Raw genomic sequence first — 27842 nt, 5'->3', positions numbered from 1 at the left:
AAGGGAATTCACCCTGAAGGGAACATGAATGTTAACCAAATTCCATAACAGTCCATCCTATAGTTGTAGAGACATTTCAATAAAAAACGAAGATGTCCACCTCATGGTGGCGCTAGAGGAAGAGCCAGGAAATCACCAAAGTCAGGAAGATTCATCCTCTGGGGGAAATACATTTTTTGTACAGAATTACCACCAATAGCTGGTAGGTTATAAAATGTTTAAGTTATCTCAATGTCAGAATGACCTGTCCACTTTATGCTCCACGAGCAATCTGTTAAAGCACCCGATCAGAAGACATGCCCACACTGAACAGATGGGAACATCGTCCCACAGTGGCAAAGATCTGTTCATGGCTGAGGACTGAAGCAACTGACACATGGAGAAATAAGGAGAATTTTTATGAATTTTATAAAACCTAAAAGTACGTAATGATTAATGTTCCTTTTAGTGTGATGAGTGCGCAAATCAAATTGTAATTTTATGAGAGCGATAAGTAAAATCTAGTTACTTTCACAGCACTGGTTTTATGCTTATTAGGAAGAGCAGTAGATCTGGTGGTGTGATCTTTATGAGTATAGCTTTAGTGATAAAAATACTATGACTTTAATTATTTTTCTTTGTTCAAAAGACAGAGATTGTGTGCCCAAAGGAAAAGATGGGAAATCAAGCTCAAGTGAGACAAATAATATTATGAAATGTTAGCAGTGGGAGATTACACGTCAGATCACAGTTCAGATGAGCCAAACGACGTGTGTGTGGGAAGATCAGCAGTCACGAATCAACGTGGCCTTAGTTAAAACTATGAGTAATCTATTATGTCTACATCGAAGATCAGACTTTCTGTGGTATTATCTATATTAATACACACTCAAACATGCCAAATGCAAATTCGTCTGACAGCAAAGATGCAACTAATCTGACTGCAACTAAATGAGATTAGGCTACATATTGTAACTGTGTGTGTGAATGTGTGTGTGTGTGTGTGTGTGTGTGTGTGTGTGTGTGTGTGTGTGTGTGTGTGTGTGCGTGTTATGGTCATGCAGGTTTATGGTATCCCTGCAGTTTCTTAGTTGAGGTGTAATCCAGATGAGCTGACAGGTGTACAGAGATCTGTCACAATAAGCTGAGCTCTCACACACACACACAGACACACAAACACCAACTCCACATATTGTTTTCTTTTATTTCTTGAGTCCAGGAATGTTGTCATAACCATTATATTTTTATTTTTTTTTATCCACCTATTTCACAATATCATAGTAGATCCATGAAGATGCAAATAATGACAAGCGCAACACTGTCACAGCCTTCAACAACCAAAAGCAAGAGAGAGAGAGAGAGAGAGAGAGAGAGAGAGAGTGACAGAGAGAAGGAGAAGAAAGAGACAACAAAGAAGAAAACAAAAACATTTCACTGTAATTTCGGGCAAGAGAGCCCAGGCAGGCACTTTACAACTGGGTGTCAAATCGTATGTGGGGCTGATGTCTTGAGGTAATAGGTGAACAGAAGCACTGACTGCACTGCACAGTGTTGACTGGATAACATGTTTAGTGTAGTTGGCCAAAGTGGGAATCAAACCCTCACCCCTGACAGTGAGTGCCCTGCTCTACACGAATCAAGAGATTAAGCACATACTAACTTTCCTTTTGTGTAAAAATATGTAACATTATCGGAGAAACATGATTATCTCACAGTCTCCTAACTGAAAACCAAAGGACCAAACTGATTCTGGGCATCACAGTTTAAGGTAATATATTTTGCCCACTGTACAATGCCTTGAGATGCCTCACTTTGTAATGTCTTTTGAGATAGCACCCGGTGCTCCTCGAGTTGGAAATGTGGCTACTTTGAGGTGCTCCAATCAGAAAGACATCCGCAATACGTCATTTTTCCTTGGATAAATATAGCGCTGCATCTTAATTTGGCAGTTAGGTCCCATTCATGTCATATGGAAATTACCTTAATGTGTATTAAATACAATTTACATTAGCAGCCAAGTTTCAACTATGACTATATATTAATAAAACTGGATTATTTAAAAGGGCCTATATAACACAAAAAGTCTGTTATTCAAGGTAACCGTCCAATTCTATTATGATCACGTTTGCTATTTTTTCTACCTCATAACAAACTCTGCTTTTATTCAGAGTGCAAAATTAAACTAATACCTATTATTGTTATTAGTGGCAGTTTTGGCCACATACATTGTGTCAGGTTTTGAGGCAAGTTAATGCAGCATTAATGAATTCATTTATTATCTATTTTTTGCTCATATTTGCTCATATTTGTTTGTTCTTGCGAAGAGATTGAAAGTAGAAGTTGTTCGTACTAATCCTCTATACTGAGTCAGATGTTAATTACAAAATTGCCTCGTATTCTGTGAGAATTTGATTTACCAAAGAGACATCTGTGTGCTTCAGAGTGTGGGGCAATTTGGGGGACACCAACACTGTAATTTACACATTTTGAATTTGTTTCTTTAGTGACAGGAAATGTGACTTTGCTCATGCAAATACACTTACATTCCATCGGGGTTTACATTCAAGGATACAACACAGTTTACTAAAGTCACTCAGGTTTGTCACAGTTTCTGTGTCTGAATGGTGCTTAGACTGACATCAAGTGTTTATTTCAGAGGTCTACTGAGGTCCCTCCTTTTGTTCAAGCTGCAAACTAAAATTCTGCAACTAAACTCAGAGGGACTGTGAGTGGCGTGAGAGGCTACAGCAGGAGGGGAGCAGACTGGCACAGAGCAACATTAGCAGAGATACGTTACACAATATACATTTATAAGACCACTGTTTTAACAAATTATGGTACATATTCAATGTAGAAAACTTAAAAGCACACAGACATTACTCAACAGGATCATATACAGTTAAAACTGAACAAAACTCCGTTTGAGTGTTGAAATCAATATAACCACAATACCATCTCAAAATTCAGCTTTAGCATGAAACACAACCAACTAGACACAAGATGAGGAAAGACAGAACGTTGTGTCACTTTGTTCTAAAAGTAAGAAACCCTTAGAAATGGCATCTTAAGGTCTGTTCCATAATGGCATTCAAATCCAACAAAGCCCTCTGCCTGAATAACCTTGTATGGTTAACTGGCCCAACAGATTCTTACCTAAAACAGAGGGTGGTGCATTTAACCACAGCCAATTACATATCTATTACGGGATGCTTCCATAAGAGTCCTGTTCATGCCAGAAGTCGATCCACCCATGCAGCCTTCACTAAGGTGATTCTGTGACTAAACTCACTGTATCTCACTGCAGAAGTAAACACGAGCGTGGACACCAACACTAAAAACAAAACACATACACCGCTCTTAGCAGCTTAATAGCTCCATCACATATTTCAGTCCACCAGAAAGCTTTCCATCCCCAACAAATATACTGTAAGCCCCAATGTGATACGTTGTTATACATCTGCTAAATCGTCTTCTAAATCGACCTATCAAACACGACCACCCTTGGCCGACCTCTCCAAGTAACCCATCACTGTTTGGGGCTAGAGGGGTTGGATCTCTGGGCAGCATGGCACGGGTCCAGGGACTCCTTGGTGGCACCACCGTAGACATCTACGTCAATGTCGGTCCAGGGGGCGATGTTTCCGAGCGCTGAGGAGCTGCAGTCGGCCAGGGCGGCCACCTCCGCAGGCTTCAACACCCGATCCCAGAGGTTGAACTGGGAGAGCTCCCCGACCAGGGCCTGGGAGGCATCAAAATGACCGCCCAATGTATCCTTGGGTAGAAGAGTTGGAAAAAACAGAATGTGTAAGAATGCTAGCATGAATAGCAAAGAGATGTTCTACAGTCATCCATTAGGCCTTTTCCACCGCAGGGACATTTTCAGGAACTGAAGCCCACGCTTATTTAATTACTGACTGGTCAAAGAGGCTAGATGCTGCTACAGCTTGTATACAGGATTCATTCACACAGTAATGCCTGATCATTGCTATATGAGGATTTGAGATGGAAATTTCTTCAAGTGTTTATTGATGTTTAAACAAAGTTATGTTATTTACTTCCCAACTTCTCCAAGTGAGTAAAAAGATTACAAAGAACAAGGGGATTACTATGTTTTGTTGTCTTGTGTGAAACAGGTTGTTTCCATTATTAGTCTATTCAACTAATCCTCTTGGCGCTCTTTAGTCCCTGGAGCGATTTGGTCAAAACTGGGCCAGAAGTCCCAAAAGACCTTATCGCATTGACATGCCATGCTGCCCATTTTTGGGCATTTATCATTTTTGGGGTGGGAAACTCGACCAATACTTTCCAAATACCACTAAAAATGTAGTAGAGGCAAAGGTATCTCAAGATTTTGTAAGGGAATATAGTTGGCCCCCAGTTGCTATATTTATGATGCATGCCAGCCCTGTAGCTTTCTCACTGTGAGTGTTTAAATGATCACCAAGAGCCATACAGCTTCTGGTTTATTATGGATGGACTGATACTAATGCTATATTGAAATTAATACACCATCTCCTGAAAACTACAACCCTTCAGTGAGGCTTTTGGTGCACAGTAAGTACTCCTGTCCTCATCTCAACTGGTTGAATGAGAATAAAAATGCAGCAAACGCTTTATCCATACACAGAAATATTGTGTTTTGATGATTTCCCCTAAATAAGATTAAAAATGTTTATCCCTCTTCACATCACCGTTGTGAGGGGGCTGTCCTGGGATTTTCCCAATAAAATCTGGTCAACACATCACAGCAATTCATCGTTCACCAACAGAGATTTATAAAGTGCTTGCTCTCTCACTAAAAAAAAATATCCATTAAATCATGTCTTGTTGCATCATTGCAGCATCTTGCAGAATTGGAATCCCAACTCTCTGCTTTTTATCCTTCATGCAAGGGCGATGGGCTGCAGAATCAGCTACAGGTTGTTTTTTTGACACCAGGGTGGAGGGATAATGTCAGATTTCATAATGGTTATGTAATGTGTATGTCTTGCTAATGAAGGAGAGAGGCAGCCCAGTGTGAGGATAAACACAATTAGGTTTCTGTCTGTTCATGTGTGAATAGCTAATGGTGCTCCCTTAAAATAGCTCTCCCTGTCTCGCTATCTGTCTATCCATGTAACATGCATCCACCTGCCCATCCATCAGTTTGTTCAATCATCCATAAACTGATAATTCTGGACATCCACCCATCCTCCCATTTGCCTATCCATACATACATCCATAACTTTATTTACCCATCCATCCTATATATCTCACCTGCTCCTGTCCCAGAATGAGGACTCCTCCTGGTTTGATGGGATGCCAGGCAGCCAGTCCCTCTCCCCTCCCCTTCATCTTCCCCCCCTGGTAGGCTTTCCACACCCCGTCCCTCAGGGTCCAGCTGACACAGATGTGCTGCCACTCATCTTGTGGTAGGGACAGAGGCAGCTGTGCCACCTACAGATCAGGGAATACAGTGGTTAAACCTTTTCTTCACAAAGTGACTAAGTGATTTCAAGCCCACTGAGCTGCGACAGTATGGGCAATTACCGTGGCAGAATGTGGACACACTGATGGTTTATGTCAGCAAAACTACACTCTGTGGACAGTCCCACCTCCCTTCGACCGCAGTTACAAACCCCCACTCTCTCTGCCATGGGAACTATAAGTGTAAGCACTATAAAAGGTAAGCATTAATGCACTATATAAAACAACAGCTGCAAAAAGCTTGCCTCTGTGCCGCCTCTCCTCAATAACGTATGTTTGCTGTGGGCCACAGCACTACAAATGTGAAAAAAAAACAAGAACATGGGCTTCTCTTGGACTGACTCAGTTATGATTAAAAATATTGATCATAGATACAAAGTACTGTAATTGTGATTTCCTGTTGATTACATTCTGAGGTTAACATTTAATGTCTTGTGATATTTCTTTTTCTTTCTTTTTGTGATTTAAATATTTAATGTGTTGTACAAGGGCACCATCTGTTTTAGTCATTTTCTCTTGCAAGGAGTATAAATGTTTAAGTGCATCCAGAGAACCAGCCCCAAAACTAATATAAACTCTAATCCACATCACGCTGATGGACACAATAATTGGATGCTGTGACATTTTCAATTGTACTTTTTGTTCTCGTCACCACTCATCTCACATGGCATGAAGAAGTTGGCGTGTCACAAGACTGTACATGTTTTCATAACTCATTTTAATGAATGAATTACAACAAGCCACCAATAACTAGCTTGCACCGTTCCTTGGAAAAGCATATTAGGATAATGATTTCCTTGGCAGGCTATTTCGGTTGATGAAGGAAACCTATAGGGTACAAATATTAATCCTTTTTACCAGAAGAAGCCATTCATTTCCAAACATAAAATACAATTTCCTTCATTTCCTACCACCACACTACATTTATCTTCTAAACACTTGGGGGATCCTAACCCCCAGGTATGAGAAATGAATCGAAAAAACACTCCCATCTACCTTGTCATTGATGAGCAGCTCCACAGGGTTGTGGACTCCCTGTAGCAGCACCAGCTCGTTAGGCTGTCCAGGGACTGAGTAGGAGAAGGGGGTCCCGATGCCCCCTTCTTTGGCTCTCAGCCATACACAGGCAGTGAAGGCATACATCTCTGTTATTTCTTTTCTCACCAGGCCGTACATGTAGTTGGTTCGCATGGGGAAGGAGAGGACAAAGCCATCGGGGAACGACGGCTCTGTCAGCGCTTTGGAGACAGAGATGAAGGAGATAAAGAGAACAAGCCAGAGAGAGAGAGAGGAGAGAGAGACATAAGGGAGACGGAGAGAGAAAACGGGAAAAGGACGACGCGTTAATGGCCAGTTCATACAAAGATACTGGTATTTCTCTTTTCACTTGTCCCTGTCAGTTTGCGCACACACACACACACACACACACACACACACACACACACACACACACACACACAGTGCCTGGCAAGAGCTCAAGCGTTGCAGTTAATGATCAGCCTCTCTAACTCAAGGCCACACTGCAGCTCTTAAGGGAGAGAAGATGTAGAGGCAGTCAGAGAGCTTGGGAGAATGACTGAGCTGAAAAGAGAATAGAGAAGTGCTTTATCTTTCCTTTTTAACCTTCCTCTTTGCACCTCATGAACTTCCAGTCTCTCCTCGCGGCTTCCACTTCTCCTATTATTAAACATATCTCTGTCTTTCAACTATCTGTATCCCTACTAGACCTACACCAACATACAGCCAAGGAAACTCTTCAAAACCAATGTGACATTCGCAAACTGCCAACTATAAAATAGAGACCTTAATATGAATTTAAAGATTGATAGGTTACAAGTAAAAGCAGCAAATTATTTAAAGCAATTTCTTTGTTCATTTCCCGTATTTTTTGCTGTATTATTCTTATTTCCAGCTCCTCACCCTACTTGACATTTAACAACCTTCAGCACTCATTAATCATCTTATTTTAATCTACAGCTTATTCTCTACCGCTGTGATGACCCAGTTCACCCACAGTGCTCATTAAAATTTCATTTCAGCCTTCTCTTGTGATGCTCTCATGTACGTCAGCTTTGGCACTGCAGTTGTTTACTTCCATGGGTGCATCAGATCATCCATACATCCTTTCCTTCATTTATTTAGCCACCCCCATGTCTTTTACTCTCCCCCTCTTCCTCCTCCTCTCTTTCCCACACACTCACTGTGTTCCAGCTCAGTCACGCGGTGGCTGACGGTGTCAATGCCTTGGTTGATCTTCTCGTGTTGGCCCTGCGTCTCCTTCCTCATGGCCTGACGCTCCTTCTCCAACATCTTTATCTTTCTCTCCAGCTCCCCCTCCAGGTCCTCCACCCTCCAGGTGCCCTTGCCGCGCCCAGGGGAGGCCTTAGACGGTGGCTTGGGGGCAGGGGATGCGGGGGAGGCTGGACGGCGCCCCCCTGGGGGAGCCGCTGCAGGTGGGGAGGAAGCACTGCCGGTGGGCGGGGCGGGAGCCTTGCCGGTGTTACCTGCCGGGCTGCCACTGCCACTGTTGCTGCTGCTGCTGCTACCGGTACCCACTGGTGTGTCAGTGAGGTTCAAGGCAGCAGGGCCTATCTCTGCCTGCAACATAAGGAGAGAGAAAATAAGTGGGAGTTAAACACGCACAAAGAGAGGTGGATAGAGAAATCCTAAAAGAAATGCTGGGAAGAAAAGAAAACATCTAATCGGATAAAAAGAGATGGAAGCAGCCAGGGCAGAAAATGTGTTTTGGTTGTTGTTATAGTGGCAGTAGTAGTGGTAGACATAGCAGTAGCATTAATATTCATCAATTCAAGGGTTTTTCTATAGTGGTAATGGAGATAAGGATGGTGGTCAGTTGGTCGGTCCACCACTTTGGTCCAGACTGACAAATCCACAACAACTATTGGATGGATTGCCATATGTTGTACAGACATGGTCCCCAGAGGATGAATCCCACCCACTGTGGCGATATCCTTACTTTTCCTCTATCGCCACTGGCAGGTTGACTATTTTTATTTTCGTGAAATATCTCAACAACTATAGGTTTGACTGCCATCAAATTTAGTACCCATATGCATACATGTTGCCCTTGGGATGAATTGTAAAACTCTGGAGATCCTCTGACTTTTCATCTGGTGCCACCATCATGTCAAGGTTTTAATTTTTATGATACTTTACCTGCAAAAACAAATCACATTACCCTCATCCTCGGCTGTATTTTGTGTTTACTGCTAATTTGCAAATTTCAGAATGCTAAACCAATGTGACGAACATGATATAACATTATACATCAGCAATGGTAACACTGCCATTATGAGCAAGTTAGCATCTAGCTCAAAGCAAGGGTTGTTTTTCAGTAATAGTAGCTGTTGTTGTAGTTTTGTAGTCATAGTTTTTGAGGTAGTATTCACACTTAATACATACATATTCATCTTGTTTTTATTCCTTATTTTATCTTTTCTCTTATTTCTCTTATTTGTATTTTCTGATTGCTTTGTGTGCAGATTTATCTTGTGGAGCTTCCTGTGTATTTGAATCTACAACTACAATTGGGAACGACATTCATCATGTGTACTTAATACATAAAAAGCACACATGTCCTCTTTTAATATCATCATACGCTCTGAGTTTCCCCTCTTATCATTTTTCCCTGTGAGGGTTTAAAGATCAAAAGCTTGGCTTTTTAATGAAATTTTTGGATTGGACTAAAGCGTGCAGATTTTTCTTTTGTCAAGATTAAATGAATGGTCCATTTCAAGGCATGCACATCTTGGACTCTGCCTTGCTAAATGCGTGTTGACCAGGTAATATCACTGATTACATCAATTTCATTAAGTATTGTCTGTTGGGAAGATTGTAATTATCCTGATTGACTATTGATTGGTGAGCTGGGACCAATATTATCCTTGGTCCCAGCATCTGGTGCACATACTGTAAACTGAAGGCAGAGCATGAACGTCTTTGTGTTTAAGTGGGCTATTAGTATTAATTTCATTGATTAGAGATAAACGCAAGAAAAACCCTGTGAGTGCCCACCCTACTTATTTGTGAATTGTGTGGACCTTTGTTCCAGGCTGTTGCACCCTAGAGGACTTGTATCCTAAGAAATGTATCATAAAGGCAATGAGAAAAGCCCATTACTGTTTTCTTGGTATAAATAGAAGCATATTACTGTACATGTTAGTCACAGTGTTGGTTTTAAACTGAAATGAAGCTGCAAGAAAATGAGCGAACTGATAAAGCAGCAACACAGTGAGAGGTGTTATATTGATGATAGTAGTAGCCCAGCAGTGGCGGTATTAGTATTCATAGCAGAAGTTGAAAAAATAAGGTGTTGGTGAAGCAGCAGTAAAGAGAGAGAAAGAGAGAAAGAGATGCTGCTGTTAATGTGGAAGAGACGGCTGCGAGGGCGATATATAATATCAACAGAGTTGCTGAGGCAGGACTGGATCTGGACGTCCAGGATATAAATTCACACTGACGGAGACATCCTTGTAACTGTGCTTGGAGAGGGCTGGCAGTGATGCAGCAGTGTGTGTGTGTGTGTGTGGTTATAAGCCTGACTATGTCTCAATCTCAGCACACACACAAGCTGAGAACCTGACTCCCCCCCACCGCCACCCTCTTTCCTGTCCAGCCAGCTTCATCTTTTATTTATGTCTCTATCCTGCTGTTGGATGCGGAGGTAGAGGGTAGAGGCGGCTGACACCATGGGGGTGCTGTGCAGAGGGTGGGAGGGCCAGCAGGTGGAAAGATTTCCCATGGGCCCACGGGGAGCCTGCGCAAGACATGAGTAGCGCCTGTGTCACGAGTCGCTTGTCAGAGGAGAGGTGAGGTGAAGATAAAAGAGGGAGAGAAGAACACAGAAGGGGAGGGAGGGTGTTGTGAGAAAGATCAGGCCACCTTAGATCTGAGATGATGAACACGCCACTGCACAGGCCTTTGAATTATCTCACTGCCATTATTTCTGGAAATGAGTTGAGGCACTTTTATAATCTGAATCTTTTCATTCTGGTAAAGCCAATAAGACATTCTGAGAGGATTACTCTTCACTTTTACCAGAGAGGTCTTAAACTTCACAGTGGATATGAACGTAACATTGGGACAACTGGTTGTTCAATGGACCAGACACAGGCCAAATTTAGTCACTGGACAAGTGACTCACCTGGCTAATTCATGATTTTGGTGTCATCCCAAAATCTCCTGCTGTCAAACAAAACTCAAACAGGAGGGTAAACAGCAAGAACAACAGCTTTTGCCAAAGTTTGTCAAGCCTGTGCTCAGTGGAGTTCCACTTACCTCGAGTTTCTCAATGCGGTCCTTCAGGTCCATGATGGCCCTGGCCAGCTCCTCCACGGCCCGCGCCGTCTGCAGCTGCGCCGCGGCGGAAGAACTCACATCATCCCCGGCCATGACTCTGCGGTTGCCGCTCCATACCCCGATGCTCCGCTCCGGCACGTTCCTCTCGTCCTCCAGGCCGCTCTCGCACTCACTCAGCTTCCCCGTCAGCTCCCGGATGGTCCTGTGGTCCATGAGGATCTGGTCGTTCTGCTGCAGGACCATCTGCCGGAGTTCCTCCGCCGTGGTCCGGAGATAAGTCCAGTCTTCATCCCCGGCACTGTACGGGTCGTCCGCTTGCTGCTGCTGCTGCTGCTGCTCCCTTCGCTGCCTCAGGTCTTTGGTCTTGCATTCTCCGACTGGTACAGGTGTGCAGATCAACCGGCTGAAGCTGAACTGTTTCGCGGAGCCTCCGCCTGTCTCCTCTCCGAGGTTGAGCTCGTTCAGAGTGGGAACCTCCAGGCCGATGCCGCCCAGCCCGTTCCCTCCACCGTAGGACTCGGCGCCGTGCAGAGCGCCCAGCGGCCCGGCATGGGCCACCGATCCGGGCTCCAGCTGGAGCAGCGTCTCCGATGTCAGGGTGCCGTTGTCGCTGAGAGGCTCGCCGCTTTTCCGGGGATAAACACTGGCGATGATGCAGATGACCGCGCCGAGGAAGGCCAGGGTGCCCGCTCCCACAAGCACCACCACGAACTTCATTATGACTGTAAAGATCGATGCAAAGGATCACAGCTCAGAGGGAAAGGCTGACATGCACACAACTGGAGAAAATACTGTCGGCTACAGATAGCAGCTTTCACTCCGCACAGCAGCGTGTAGGAAGACTGCATCCCCCGAACATAATCACGACCTACTTAGTCGATTAACTAAACTCAAGCTTACCCCTCTGTGGATTAACTACCAGTAATGTTGTTTGCGGTAAAAATAAAAAAATGTGGCACTTACATAGAGAAGATGTTTGCCAGAGGCGCTGCTGTTTTCCTCTTGCCGTCCTCTGTGTGTAATACTGATGGCACCGCGCTGTCTGGACCGGAGATGCTCCCTCTCCCTCTCGGTGTTGCTAAGCTGCTCTCCTCCGTGCGTTACCATGGGGACCATGGGGACCGCGGAGAGAGGAGGAGCGAGGCTGTGGGCATGCCTCAGTCAGAACAGAGGTGAAGCTCCAGCAGCAGTGTGAACAAACAAGGCCGTGATGAATCGATCTGTGCAGCGTGTGTGTGTGCGTGTGTGTGTGTGTGTGTGTGTGTGTCTGACTTAGGCTACATATTTCAGTATAAAGACCAGTTAATTGGGGACAAAAGCCTTGTCACCAGTTAGAAAAAGACTGAAGTTTCCAGGTCCCCAAAACGTGTCTTAAGTGAATGTGTGCATGACATTTTTGGATATTAATATTATTTGACAGTGTTCTTACATGAATTAGTAATAAAATAAAGACGTTTTGACACTGATTTTGACTTGGAGTGGCACTTCCAATTTTGTGATTTTGTTCATAAAGTCAGTCACAAAAACCATTTTTAATGTTTAATGAAAAATTAAAAAGTCAAACCAGCTTAAGAGGTGCACACCACACACATCTGCAACGACACAATTCAACATGCTTGGTGTTGAAACAGTCTTAACTTGTCAAACATACAATATGTGCAGCCTTCGTACAGTTACAGATGTGGCAATAACAAAAAGTCAGCTTACAGTGAGAGTCAGAGGAAAGAAGATAGCTGAACAGAATAAGAAGGAAAAACACTGAACGCTGCGACCTTAAACACAAAGGTTTGTGACTGAGTAGGAGGAATAACACATTTTCCCCAAGAGACAGTTTGCTAACTAAAAACTCTCCACTGATGCCAACAGAAATGGTCTGACCCTGACACGCTTCTTCTCTGTGGCCTTATTCAACAAACAAATATTTTTGCTCAAAAACTTATTTTTACGGGGTGGAAGGTTTGCATTTGATTTTTAGTCGAAAATGAAATAGAGACGTGCAATTTAAGACTGTGCCTGGGAAAAGGCGCATTACAGATTAACTGCCAATCAGAGAAGTGAACCTGCTAATTAGCACACAATTAAAAGAAAACTCCATCCACACTTACCCTCAAACATCAATCTGTGATATTTAATTAATACAAGAAGTTTCTTTTGCCAGAATATATTTTGTTGGTAAACAAACTTTCCATCCACCCACCTACGATTCACTTTGTACATTTCCCAGAATACATTTCATCAACTTTGTGTGACAGCAGTAGAGCTTTTATATTTAATATTTAATATCTAACCATGTTCATTAGCATGTGAGGACTAAATATTCTTAGTAACATTAAACCCAGTACAGTTGAGGCTGATGAGAATATCATTTATTTCCAGTATTGTGATTAGTGATTATTGGTCATGAACCAAAGTATTGGACACATTATAATTTTGACCTGCATGATGGAGCCAGATGAAAAGTCAGGCAGTCACCAATATAATGCAGTGCATTTGCGTGCAGATCTGCGATCGGGTAATGTCATATTATCCTATCTGGCCCCTTTTGAAAAAGGTTTGGACACCCTTGAGCTACACCATGATTACCATGGCTGAAATGTGAATGTAATGCATAACATGTCTTGTAACTGCATACAGCATTTTGGTCTATTAAGGCAACTAATGTGGCACTGAAATCTGTCTGCATCTTCTCTAAGTCATTTTTCTCTACTTGACTGCTGTATTGCTGCTGTATTTTAGAAGTCTAGAGGGAAGCTGCCACTTTTTGATTCTGAAAGTTTTATTTCCTGACATAACCTAACCTGTGAAAGGGCTGAAATATTTGCAAAACTGCAGAGAAAAGTCCTTTTCACCTTTCTTCATCTTAGTTCTTACTGCATTTCTCATGGAAAGTCTACAAGGTTTTAATCTGCCGTGGACTGCGCCCTGCCAACAAAAAGTCAAGCTGTCAAGTTGATTACTCCCCATAAAACCATAACCTGTTATTGTTTTGTTTTTTTTATGGATCCAACAAACCAGATATATTGTGTTATTTAGCGAATGTTAGAAGCCCTGTTTCCAGTATTTATGCAATGCTCAGCAAACCAGCTCCTTCCTGGTCATATCTACCGTACACACATGAGAGTGGGATCATCTCCTCATCAAACTCTCAGTTGCATTTTTACATGCAGAATAAAACTCTGAATTGCAACTGCTTAAGAAAGCCATCAAAGTGGTGGTTTTCATCCTCAAGTCAAACTCTTAAGGAGCAAATAGGACATGAAAATATTCAGAATGTCTGGCTTGAAATGAAGCTCAAATATCTACCACAGTCAGAGGCTCAAACACCAGTCCACTCAGGCTTCCCCCCGCAGAGACCAGTAGCCTAGATTATGGATTAATCTCCAGAGGTGGCCGATGTTGCACGCACATACACACACACACACACACACACACACACACACACAGATGTGGGACACTCATTTCAAACCACGACAACTATTTTTGATCCATCTGACTCATAAGCCCAGTGGTATCCTGCCAGGGAGGGAACAGACAAGAGAGAGAAAAAGAGAGAGCAAAGAGGAAAGAGACAAGGGACCTATGTATCGCCTGTCTTTATCACTATCTATGTCTCTCTCCTTTTTACATACATTACAAAGGTCTGAACAAAAGTCAAATCAAATAAAACACTGCCTGTGGAAAAGAAGAAAGCTGTTTGAACTGGATGTATGTGTTCATCAAAGCATCAAAACACAGATAAATACCCAAGCGTGATGACCTTAGCATCACCCCAGCCTTCACAATCCCTCTGAAAACAGAGGCTGCTATGCTATGAGTGGCTCAACAGGGCCTCTCTGTGGGGCATATGGGAACTACAGCAGAAACATCAGTGACAGTAGAAGGAGAAATAGAAGAAGGCTTATTGTCAGCCTGTTTTAGTTTTTTCCTTCACGCTAAAGTTTGGACTCCTTGTACTTGTTATACCTTGTACACTTTACCTAAAATCATATCACTATGTGTAATGTGAAATGAAAAGGTGTTGGTGAAGCAGCATCTTTTTTTAAGCTTCACTTTCACAAACACAGCAGCAGTTATTCTCAGCTCTGAAAAACCTCAGCTACCTGCGGTCCTTTACAGCACCAAACGGCTTACAGACACCGTTAACAGCTGGTGAACACAGTGTAGTGTGCAGCACCACATATTTCCCTCAAGAGTTGGTGGAGACCAGCAACATAGATTAAAGGACAGTGAATATAGGACTCCATCATATAGATTCACCTGGTGGCCTGAAACACAACTCCAGATTAGTGCTAATGTTGCTCTGTGTCTGATCAATGTGTAGTTAGGCAGTTTTTTGCCAACACATTTGCTGTAACAACTTTATAGGTTTATAATATGTCAGTGTTGTTTTTCCAGTCTGTTCCTCCGCCCCTAAGTGGGCAAAAAAAAAAAAAAAAAAAAAATCAATTAATGCAGCCTCAAGGTCGATCAAAGTTTTTTAAATTGTATGCTGTTTTAGATAAAAAAGCACCTCAGGGACAAACAAATTCACCCTTGTTTTTCTTTTATTCACTCAGCTTATTTTTCTGTTCATTATCAGCCATTAGGAGACATGGCAATGTTTACTGATGACATACTAAAACAGGATAATTCTCTTCCGGCTGCAGTACTGCTGACTATCTTGCACTCAACACTACAAGCAGATAACACTGTTTTCATTCTGGGTGAATTACAAAAAGAAAGTATAACATTTTTTGCAGCTATTTAAATTAGCATCTTATACTGCTGCTGCTGAGGCTATCATCTTTCACGCAGGTCAGTTCCTTTAACCTGCAACCCACCCCCTCACGCCTACATCCGAAGTCGACACAGAGGCAACAAAATATGAGACGACGGCTGAAAAATAACAATAAAGGAAACTGCTTTTTAAAGAGCTTTTAATTAAAAGCCTTGTACAAGAAACACACACTGAAAGCAACAATGGTAACAGGTAACATGACACTGAATACATAATCTGTACAATAAGGGTTTGCAAAACATGCTTCAGAAGTTCAGATACATTAACAATATCATCATTAGCCTCCCTCTCGTCATCATTACCATCAATACAATATACATAATTCATATTAGCATTAAACCAGATAAAACTGCAGTCCTGACACATTAAAATCAGTCAGTTTGCCTTCTGATAAAACCCATATTGGACTATTAAAAAATGGCATTCAAATAAACAGCATCACATTAACATTATTATGCATATTTCAAAAAAAGTATTAAAGTACAGTACAAAGGAAAAAAGGCTTAAAAAGCACAAATTCATTAAGCATCTTTATCCATACATTTAAACAAGGATCCTTCCTTTTTTCCAATTAGTGCCACATAAATTTAGCACTTAAAATTACATCACATATAAATGTAAAACAATTCAAAAAAGGAAAAAACAAAAAGGCTTAAAAAAGTCAAATAATAAAATCAAGAGCCCTATTTGGTTGAAAGATAGGCCACTAAGTTGAGTTGTGCTACCCCATATGAGAAAGAAAAAGAAGAAAAACATTGCTATCAACTGTTGGAAACATCGCCTAGCAGCCTAATACCTCACACATCTACCAACCGCAAGAGTCACTTCTATCCACCACTTAAAGATATTAAAGATATAGAAGACGAAAAAATCTATTCCAAATCACGATATATCCATTTGGAGAAGAAAATACTTCTTCATCTGTTTCTGGAGAATCGAGGACTCAGTCAATTTATGTCACTTTGTCAAATAAGCATTTCAGTTAAGTACTGTCCTTTTCAGAAGTACCTCAATTTGAATTTCAGCTCGAGACCATTTCGTTTCTTCATATAATGGATGTGTCATTTTGGAATAAATCCTTCCACATGTAACCTATGAGCGTATTGAAACAGTATTGACAACAACTAGAACCATCCAGTACATGACGGGAGAGGAGGCGACATCTTCCTCGTCTGTGTTAACAAAGACCTAGAGAAAGCTGCGTTTTTAACTTTAGAAAATGAGACATCAGAAGCCTTGAAAGCTTATTACTGTCTGTGATATTGTACCTTTTACCACCGAAGACATGGCAGGTAATAAAGTATTATTAAAGTTGTTTTTTTTCAGTATGTAAGAGTCTGAGTAAGACGAGGTAAATGTCGCCTGGAGTGCAGCTGGGGTTGAACGGAGCAGCTATAAGGCAACACATGCGGAAGATTTTTTAAATATTGTAACACACAGGTAACACCAGAGTAAGAGCCAAGGTCTGGGAAGGTCTAGAAAGAGCAGGCAGCACCAGAAAAGGGTTTAGAGTTTGTGTATAAAGGGCCAGGTTTAGTTTGATGTACTGTGAACACTCAAGCTTTCAGGCATTTAGCCGGAAACAACCTGCAGTGAATGTGCTCGGCAGAGGTTTGCAGTCAACAGTCATGGGCCGCCAGACTACCTCACATGACTAAAAGAGAGCACACATGATGTATTTGGAGAAAACAAGTGCCAACATCCTTTGCTCTCTGGTCAAGAAACAACAGGTCCTAAGTCGTAGGTGAAGCTATCTTGTTCAGGGACATTGTTGCTACCCCTTCATGCAGATATTTGTGGCTGAAACACAATGCAGCGCAAGTAGAAGTGTAACCGATTTTCACTCGAATTTCAAAAACATGCACCCCATCTTGTTTCAGAGTGGGCCATAATTGGCTAGTGGCAATCCTGCAACACAACAAAGAAATAGGACACAGTTTTCTTGCTGTAAGCATTGGCTACAAAAAGGCAAACATGCTTGATATTTCAAATAAGAGGCAATGACAACTGGTGGCAGTAACTTGTAGTCCACGATGCATTTTAACGTACTATTAACTGCTGAAATCCACCAACTGTGGAACTCCAAAAACATTAGCAGAGATACTGAAACTTGTCATACTGTTGCTTCTGAAATGACCTGATTGGAAATATTTTTCACCACAGATGATGTAAGTACAGAGGAAAACTGAAGCTGTGTCCAAATAGTTAAGAAAATGGCACCTTAAATGGAAAGTTCTCGACAGATTCCATTAAAGTTGTAAAAGTTTCCCCAAAAATTCCTCTTCTCAATTTTACAGATACTAAAATTTCAACCACATTTCTGGTTTACATAAGGATATATATATAAGAAAGAAACACTGGCACAGTAACCCATTACCATGCCAGACAGACAGTTAATAAATTGACAAAAAAAAAGGACAAAAAACCTTGTCCTCAAATTCCTGGCAGTCTTGGACTGGTTTGGCTTCACTAGCCCTACGGCCAACAGGAGGACACTAAACTACGTCGTTTAAACTTGAGAATATACTAATAAAGCTACAAGACTGACCAGCAATGCATGTTCCAAAGACAACTGCTGAGTAGCTTAAAGGTTCAACAAACTTCTGTTTTTAGCTGCATTTGTTTGGTGGCTTCAGCCTGAAAGTGTGTTCAGCTCTTGGACCTTCTAGACCTTGACAAGTTGAGAAGTTACATGGCATAAAAGAAAGATGTTCACAATTAACTTCAGGCCAGTTTAGAGTCTTGGTGGACGTCAGAGTTGAAGAACGTGGTGGGTTCATGAGAAAAACAATGCAAGCAGGGAAAGATGGCAAGGACAGCAATAACTTAAAGACTATTGTTTTTGTTTATTCTTTTGCAGCTTTTAAGGTTGTGCGTGCATATAAATACTTACTCATACTATATGTATATGCATGTGCGTTCAAGAGAGCAAGAGGAAAAGGCCTTGAAAAATGTATGAACTACATAAAATAGGTCATTTTTCGATGCAGTCAAGTGCATTGCATTTACCTCGCTGTATTGATGCAATATATGAGAGTCCAACTGTGTTAATTGCAAAAACACATCACCTCATTTATCATTAACAAGCTGGACTTCCAATGAGACAAGGGGGCAGGACATTGGCATAACACCTGAAGGCTGTCAATAACAGCCTTCGCAGCAGGGCCTGAATCTAAATAGTATTTGTTTCTTTCACATACGCCAAATGAGCTTGATAAACACACACATACACACACACACAAACACACACACACACACACCAGATGGGTGAGTGTTTCGCTTTTTGGACAATTTTCTATTACACCAAACAAGCTCAGCATGTTTTGAAGCAAGTGAAAGAAAACAAATACAATTTCCATCCAAGTCCTCTTCAAAAAAAAGAGTCAGTGCTGTGCAAGTGGACAAAATATGGCAATTTAAGTGACAAGAAGGGCGTATTAGCTGCCCCTTTTCAAATTTATACACTTCTCTTTAAAAAAAATATGCTCTTCTTTTACTATTCAATGGCTGGGCGGTGTTAAATTACATTACATTTCATTGTTACACAAATATGGACGCACCTTTAAGGAAAAGGTAGGGAGGGGGCTGACGTGGCAACACTGGCATGATATTTTTTTCTATTCATAATATCTGATCTCCTATGGCTTGGGTGGAGAGGGGTCATCAGAGGTGGCGTTGGGGGGAGGGGAGGAGGCGTCTTCGGGGCTGGCGGAGGGCGAGCCGGGGCAGGAGGCCGGGGAGGGGAACTCTTTTATGGTGACGGTGACGAGGTTGGTGGTGACGTCCGTGACCACAACATCCTTGCAGCTTGGCGCCATTTCAGGGTGCCAGTCGGGGTCTCCCTCAGCGGGCACCCTTTTGGGTTCGGCGGGGGCGGGGCTCTGATCCTCAGGGGCGACAGAGGAAGGGGCGGCGGGCAGGTGGTGGCGGGCAGGTTTAGCCCTGCGTTGGCGAAGATTCTTCCTGCCTCCCTCTGGGGGCACCGAACGGTCTAGGGCACCCTCCTCCCCCTCGTCCTCCAAGGAAGAAGAGGGTGAGGAGGGGATGAAAGGAGATGCTGAAGCCGCAGGGTCTGCATCTGAGGACGGGACAGGAGCAGAAGGCTTGGCGCTCTGGCCCTTCTGGGTCTCTGTGTGAGGTTTACTAGACTTGGGACCCTCGCTGGAAGCTGAGGTTCCTGTGGAGGGCTGGGACTGAGAAGCTGAGGCGTTGGCGGGAGATTTTCCTTCAGAGCCACTGGAGCTGGAAGGAGAAGGAGGTGACTGGTACTTGGAGGAAGTGGAGTTGGTGTCCCTCGACCCCGTGCTGGAGCATGAGCCTCGGTGGGAGGGAAAGGGCACAGTGCCTCCACATTGCAGCCCAAATGGCTTCCCGTACATCGGGAACCCCAGCATCTTCAGAGGCTGGAAAGGTCTATAGGGTGCATCCCCCTTCTTCCCGATGATGCGATTGCGGGAAGGGATGTTTTGGCGTCCTGCTGTAACATTCCTGCTGCCTGCAGCTGTGCCACCCCGGCCTGGCTTATCAATGACCTTCAGGTTGAGAATGATCCGTCCTCTCTTGACCTCCCGGGGTTTGACTCTTCGGTTAAGGATGCGGACGGTCTCGGAAAAGGGAGAGACGTGCAGGCGGGAGGGGAAGCCACCGGGGGTGGAGAAGGTGGTCGCCATGGGGTCTGAACGGGGGAGAGGGCGCCTGGACATCCGGTGGCAGCGGTGAATGTCTTTCTTCAGCTTGTGGGTGGCTGCAAGGGAGTTGAGTTTAGGAGAGGGTGCTATGGTTGAGGAAGAGGAGGACGAAGATGCTAAATGATGAGGTGAGGCAGAGGAGGAAGGAGCTGCTCGGCTGGAAGTGGAGCGCGATGTAGTCTGTCGGGCGGTTGAGGCTCGGATGCTGGTCCCACCTTTCTGAGCACGGGCCTAAGGAAGATCAGAGTGAATTAAGTGGTTAAGAGTGGGAGCTTTGTTTTTGTACAAAACCTGCCTCATTCACCACAATGTAGGTTGCACAATACCAACTTAGTTTCCCATATCAGTCTAAAAAGCATGGTTTTAGTGTTTTGCAGGCCAAAGGATGCCTGGTGATATACAGTAGGGCTGCACAATAAGGCAAAAACATCCTATTGCGATTACCGTATGATTCACAATTCGCGTGGGAACGATCATTTTTGGATCACAAATTATATTTTTACTGAAAAAAAAAAAATTGTTGGGAGTCTCTCCTAAATCTGGAGCACAAGATTTGAAGGCCAGGTAGCTACAGTAGTTCATTATAATGCTATTTTGTCAAACATTTACCCTTATTGCATATTCCGAGTCATTTAAATTATGTGAACAATGAGGTAATATAACAAAACCAAAACTCTTTTTAACTAAATTTATCCCAGGTTTGACAGACATGTAGATATTTTTACTGCTTAGTGGTATTAATATTAAGCAAAACAGCTACTGAGTTAACCGTTTGTGATTAAAATATGAACCACAACTTGTGTAAAACATAGCGTTCTCCGTCTCTGCCTGCACAGCATGAACTACAGTTCTTACTGAGAGTCACTGACCCCCAACAGTGATAGTGATAGACAGTGTAACTTTTTTTAAACTTCCAAAAGCACATTTCTATGCCCGTAGGTCGTTGGCTTTAGTATCTATCTGCACTGTGTATGCTCCATCATTGAGTGTTGACAGTGATGCATGTGGTAAGTATGATAATTCTGAAGATGCCCTACGTATCGTATGTAGAATAATTCAAATAAACATCAAACCTGCTTCAAGTGGGTTAACTTTATTCTTACTTTAAGAGAAGAAATCACAAATATATCTTTCCTGTAGTGTGCTGCTACCTGAGCAATGGTACCTATCAGGGAAGATATTGATGAAACGGGTTGACAAAGTATGGCTATAATTACCAGTATGCTATAATTTCCTAATTAAACATTTTTGGTATAAATTTAAAGAAGTGCTCATGGTGTATTAATGGAAGGTTTGTTTTTCAGCTGTTGGTGTGTTGCAGTGTTCAAAAACCCCATTTTGAGATTGAGAAGCTCGTCTTCATGCATAAACATTAAAAAGAGCATAAAAAAAAAAAAAACTGTACCTTCATGACAAAGTTTTTGGGCTTTGGTCCTCGTTTCTTCGGCCCATGTAATTCCCTATCCCGTTCCCTTTAAAAGGCGAGATGACGGTTAAGACAACACAGATCACAAAGTAAAGACAGTCTAAAAAAATAACACCACAATGAGAGCAAACATAACCAATCAATGGGTGTGTGAAAGTAGCAGTGGCACAGGAAACATCTGACGCTGTGTGCGTACCCAGGCAGATTCAAGTGCTCCTTTTAGTTTCCATTTGATGTGTCTTTTCAGTTTTGTCTGTTTTATGGCGTCCATTTTAGTTCACTGTAAACATCTACTCTTTGTGAGCTGCACGAAGGCTTTCAAGTGGCTTGGCAGCAGACATAAAAGGACTTCAGCTCTGATGTACGTTTTACAAAAAGGAAGAAAAGAGCAGGAAGAATGTACAGATGCTGACAGACGAGGTGAAAGACGAAGCACTTAGAGTAAGATACGTGAGCGGTAGCATAAAGTAAGGACAAATAGCAATGTGCAAAATTAAGACTAAGAACTAAACCAAATAGACATTTTTTACACAAGTTACACAATAACATAAGTTAGGAGACAAAATCCTAAGCATAGGAAACAATGATACTCTAATCACACATAACACTGCAAAATGAGATAAATAATAATTTGCACACGGTCTATGCACTCTCATTATGTACTGACTCTACTCACTTTTGCTCAAAGCCCAGTATCAGCCTGTCATCCAGTATATTCTCCTCTGGCTCCCAAGTGCTGTGCCTAAACAAGGATGGAGCGACATGAAGAAATACACACATCAAAAGGAAAGTTTTAACCACAACAGAATTTTGCACCAACATGGAATAAAGGCAAATTTTCAGTTTAATAAGAGGATATTAAAACAGCATATCACGGACAAAGAGCTCAGAGCCTGAGGGTGGTCAGTTTCCATTTTAAAGTCCACATGAAACAGACATCAGAGTGCCATTCGCTTCTGCATATTCCCGTATTTCCTGTAAAAAAAACAGGCAGCTAGGGAGGGACAATAGCGCTGTGTGTTGCACCCTCCCGGTCAAGCAGCTGTAGCGGACCCATTAGCTGACTCTGCTGGGACTGGGAGCAACCAGTGAGCAGCACCGGGACTGAAAGCAGCATCCGATGCCGATGGAGGACAGTTTGACAACAGGGAATAAAGTACAGAGGTGTCTTTTTGATTGTTTTTTTTTTGCCGGGTCGGTCTGCTGATATTATTGGCTGAAATAGGTTAGTTCATGCTTCTGTAAGCACACGTCACATTTTGTTTTACATGATGATTAAATAGGAACTCTTAAAAAGGGCTGAAATTAGGGGTGCACGATAATTATCGGGCCGGTAACAGGAAATTATTACCGGTATATAGTGTAGATAACACAAAAAGTCAGTGCACTGAAAATACCCGGATGACCCCCTAAAAACTCCTCAATCTCAAAGTAGAATTATTCGCTGAATTTTAGACCGATTTTCAAACGTATTGATTTGTTAAAAACGTCACACGTGTAGCTATGATACAGGGTGCTTGGATATTTTAAAAAATGCTGGTTTTACTACCCAAATACAAATTCTACTTAATGTTATCAGCAGACGAGCTTCTGACAGAAGATTTGTGAATGAAAATATGCCGGACTTCTATACGATATATATCTGATATTCAAAAAGAGTAGAGACAGCAGATCCTATGTCTACAATAATAATAATAATAATGATGATAATGATGATGATAGTGATATCATTATAATAATAACATTAATAATATATTAATACATTAATAGCAATAGCAACAATAATATTAATATAATATTAATACATTAATAGCAATAGCAACAATAATAATAATATAATAGTAATATAATATTAATATATTAATAGCAATAGCAACAATAATAATAATATAATATTAATATAATATTAATATATTAATAGCAATAGCAACAATAATAATAATATAGCAATAATAATAATATAATATTAATATAATATTAATATATTAATAGCAATAGCAATAATAATAATAAAATGATAATAATAATAATAATAATAATAATAATAATATAATGATAATAATAGCAATAATAATAAAATGATAATAATAATAATAATTATAATAATAATAATAATAATAATAATAATAGTGGGCGGCAGCAGTCGATAAGGCGTCATATGTATATATCTCTATGCCGGTAAGTGGTCGGTGCACATGATGATATTGTGGAAATATGCAGAATGAGTCAGCCCCCAGTACCCCGCAGCCCCCCGCAGCCCCCAGTACCCCGCAGCCCCCGCTCTCACTATGAGACCTGAATAACCTGCGGGGAATGCTGCGTTCAGGTGACGTTGGGATAATCAGAAAAACTCTTTCTGACTGGGATGTCGGAAAAGAACTCGTTAACTCGGTGATAATTGTAGTAGTTGCTTACTTGAATTGATATCCACAGTATTTTTCCTCATGTTACACATAAACAAGAACGACTAGCAAACGTGGGAACTGGGACTTTCCGTTACACCGTGAATGCAGCACAGCGTGCTTACGTTTGAAAACAGACAACATGGCGTCGATTGTGTGGGACTTTTTCAAAGTTTCTGAAGAAGACAGGTCGCTTGTTATTAGTAACAAATGTTCCAAGCAAGTTCCACCACACATATATAAATATAAATTAGTTTCCCCGCATTCAGATCAGCTGTAAAGATGTCGGACTTTTGTGCTGCTTATTGATGCTCGAACAAAAGAAATGAAAAAACAAAACAGCAAGGGATAATATTTCACAGATGATAATGTGTTTTATGATATTGAGTGTTACGAAAGTATATTTCTGCTGATGAAATGATATTGTTTCAGTCTCATGTTTCAGTATATATATCTCTATGGTTGGTTCGGCGACGTTTTCAAAATAAAAGCACGACCGTCAAAAAGGTACTGCATGAAATATTGAGCTGTGAAGCCTTTAGGTCGGATTTTTTTGTGATTGTCATTAGATATAATGCAGGTGTAAAAGCAAATACACATACTATTAAGTGGAAGAATAATAAACCTACGCCTACTATTACTAGGCATTACATTTTGAAGTAGATTATATTAATATCAAAAGCTTAAATTTTCTCTGGACTCGATCATAAATAAGTTGAAACAAACCAAAAAACTAAATGACGATTTATGGTGATTTTATTTTCGTTAGATCTTTGCCTGGATTGACGCCAATGCATTAAAGGGGGGTGGATCCCCGCTGCAAGAAGGTGTAGACTACAGCAGTAGTCAAGGCGACATCTAGTCAGTACATATATCTTTGAAGTTCCACGAGGAGGTAAAAGTAGCACGAGCTTCAATACGTCAAACCTGATAAGTCACCTGAAACATAGCCATCGCTTCTACGGAGTCTCTCTCCCATGATGCACTGAGCTCCTCTCTTCCTCTCTCTTTCTGCACTCATTCATGTCCCATTAATGCATGTTACTAACTTCACTTATTCCCCGGAGTTCTTGTGCTTTCTCGTCTCACAGGTTCTCATGGATCCTGGTGGAGCCTCCTGCCATGGTCCTGCTTGACTGCCAGTGCCAATATCACTGATATTAGTGTTATTATTATTATAGCTACGGTTACTGTTGTTGCTGTTGTCACTGCTCGTTGTCCCCCATCGTTGCTGTTGTCATGTTCATCATCATCAGTCACTACTATTAGTGTAGTTGTTGTTGCTGTCTGTCTGTCTGTCTGTCTCTCTCACACAACTTAACCTCATTTACTTTAGTGACAGGGTATTCATTTGAATGGAACCATAAGCCAAAATCCTTCAAACTTAGTTTTTTGTTACTATGGAATACACTTTTTCCGTTTGTTTACACAGACGTGTGTAACTTGTGTCAGTGCATTATGCACATTTTATTTATTGTTATTGAGGAATGCACTTTTTCAGATTGTGTTTACATAGAAATGTTTGAATCTAACTTGTGTCAGTGCATCAATTTTCTATATATATTTATTTTTTTGAACTTCTGGAATGCACTTTTTGTTTGTAATCCCGATGCATGTATTTGCATCAGTTCAAGGGGCCTTTATTTTTTTTTGAGAGGCTTGCCAATTGTTTTTCATTGGAAAAAATAAATACCTCCATTTAAAAAGTCAAGTGTTTTAGGGTTTGTTCATAGTATTAATGTCATGATCTTAGGTCATGATCATATATATTATGTATATGTGTGTGTGTGTGTGTGTGTGTTATCGGTTAAAAAAAAAAGTTATCGTGCATCCCTAGCTAAAATGACATTTTTCTCTGCACTTGGACTTTAAGTCAGAGTTAAGCACTTACTTCATTGCCCATCCTTTCCATTTTACCAGGTATTCAAGTTGTCCCTGCAAGAAAAAGACACATTGTGGATTATCAGAAACAGCTCATATGTGACAACAGGGACTTTAAAAATAAAAAAAATCCCTTATATCTGGAACTCATTTGCAGCAACTTCCTCTTTTGTCTTTAATCTTATGTTTGGGAGTTACTGGGATTTTGTTTTGTTCTTTACACACAACACACAGACTCCTGTATGCTTCACCGTTTTATTAATTTTACCCATGTTTCAGACATGCCGACTCCTCGTCAGGTAGTCTGGAAAATAGTGGTCGACCAATATGGGCGTTTCAATGGGCGATGGCGATATTTAGAGAGCAGGGTGGTCGATATCCAAACAAAGAAAGTTCATGTATAATTATGTGCCATTGTACAGGTAATTCAGGCTAAAACCAACCTTTTCACTGACAAGGTTGCCTGCAGATGTGTCTGAAGACATTATTTGTTCATCAGGCTTGTGGAAAATTTGATATATGCAAACTTTATTTAATGAAGATGGGACTTCTTCTTGGGTGAGGGAACCCTTGTTGGGGATTTCTTCTCATTTTATTGTGGATGAATCCCTGTTTTCATCCTGATTGCTGCTCATCCTGGCTTTCAAAACTTACAATCCCATACATTCTCAATAACATCAAATATGTTTATCGTTGGGTATCGAGCCCTTTTACACCTTTTTTTCCCCCCATAGAATAACATCAAATAATAATATGAACATTAAACTGCATGATCTGTGTGAGGAGCTGATGTTAAACCCAACTATGGCATTCCTGCTTTTGTACAAGTGCTTGCTCTCCCACAACTGAGTGCAACTTCTAAGTTCTTGCAGGCAAATTGAGAAGCAACTGGAGGGCTGGTGGGCCTGCTGGTTAACTGTGTATTTCCAGCCACTTAAAATGGTACACTACCATGATTTACGGGGTCTTTTCCAACCACAAAACACTGGAAAACTATCAGAAGTCCACAGCTCATTATCCGTCTCAACTACAGCACATGAGTGCAACGACTACCGTTCATGTTTTTGGGAACCATCTTTCACAAGCTGCAGAGGAAACTCAACCCTTGCTGCCTTTTAACGTGGCTGCAACATATACCTCTTCCACAGGCTGTAAAATGAACATTGTGGCCGTAATGCTTTAGCTACCATTAGCTGGCAGACAAATCGGGGCCCCTCCATTTCATAGCACAACCCTCATCCATCGGCGGGACTGCCTTGCTCTGCAGCAGCCCCTTCTTTGTGTCGCTGTTTTATTGCCCCGCTAAAAACCGGAATATACGAGCCATCACCTGAAAGCCTCGCTAGTTAGCTCCTTGCTAAGCTGCGACTAGCAAAGTGAAGGCATCCGCTAGCCACAAGGCCTTTATAAGGCGCAAGGGAGACAGCCCCGAGGCTGTGGACCGGTGCCGAACCGCGGACATACATCTGCGGGGGTGAAAAAACGCGGGACGGCGGAGGTAGCGGCGGCGGTAGCTCACCTTACGGACGCGGCGTTTCAGAATGGCTTCCGCGGCGAAAACGCGATCTCCCACCGCCGAGAGCTCCATCTTTCATGCCCGAACTGAGCTACCTGTCTGTACTTTGCGCTACCTGTGTGTGCTCTCCGGTCGTAAAGCTCTGCTGTGTATTTCTGCCGACCCAAAACACCAGAGGCAGCACACACACACACACAGAGAGAGAGAGAGAGAGAGAGAGAGAGAGAGAGAGAGAGAGAGAGCTACAATAACAGCAGCAGCAGCAGCAGGGGACAGCCCGGTATCTGTCACGTGGATAATAATAGAAGAAAATAGCAATATAGGGCACTTAAATTACTTAATTTACTGTTTTTCAGACCAGAAGAATTAGAAAATGCAAGATGGAAAA

At 41.9% G+C, this 27842-nt stretch overlaps 1 protein-coding gene across 1 annotated transcript; it reads right to left on the bottom strand.

The window, feature by feature from the left end:
- Positions 1-1163: 1163 nt before the first annotated feature.
- On the bottom strand, positions 1164-27713 carry cbx6a (chromobox homolog 6a). The gene is made up of 11 exons (XM_051385990.1): positions 27458-27713; positions 25949-25992; positions 22332-22397; positions 21635-21701; positions 19183-20460; positions 11728-11830; positions 10744-11486; positions 7647-8043; positions 6442-6683; positions 5236-5415; positions 1164-3751 (listed from the first exon to the last, which is right to left on the bottom strand). Exons 1-11 carry the CDS (start codon positions 27524-27526, stop codon positions 3506-3508), a joined length of 3435 nt encoding a protein of 1144 aa, XP_051241950.1. The 5' UTR covers positions 27527-27713; the 3' UTR covers positions 1164-3505.
- Between the last annotated feature and the right edge of the window lie 129 nt (positions 27714-27842).

The sequence above is a fragment of the Dicentrarchus labrax genome, unplaced genomic scaffold, assembly GCF_905237075.1.
Source record: "Dicentrarchus labrax unplaced genomic scaffold, dlabrax2021, whole genome shotgun sequence".
Lineage (NCBI taxonomy): Eukaryota > Metazoa > Chordata > Actinopteri > Moronidae > Dicentrarchus > Dicentrarchus labrax.
Note: the sequence above shows the minus strand (reverse complement) of the source record. Positions and strands in the feature narration are given on the sequence as shown.

What these genes read in the sequence shown, in the direction of transcription:
- cbx6a (XM_051385990.1), bottom strand. Translation starts at nt 27,526, where the DNA reads ATGGAGCTCTCGGCGGTGGGAGATCGCGTTTTCGCCGCGGAAGCCATT. An exon ending in ATACTGGGCTTTGAGCAAAA is followed by an intron (nt 21,702 to 22,331) that starts GTGAGTAGAGTC and finishes CGCCTTTTAAAG; the next exon opens with GGAACGGGATAGGGAATTAC. An exon ending in TCATTCTGGGACAGGAGCAG is followed by an intron (nt 3,752 to 5,235) that starts GTGAGATATATA and finishes CTTCTACCCAAG; the next exon opens with GATACATTGGGCGGTCATTT.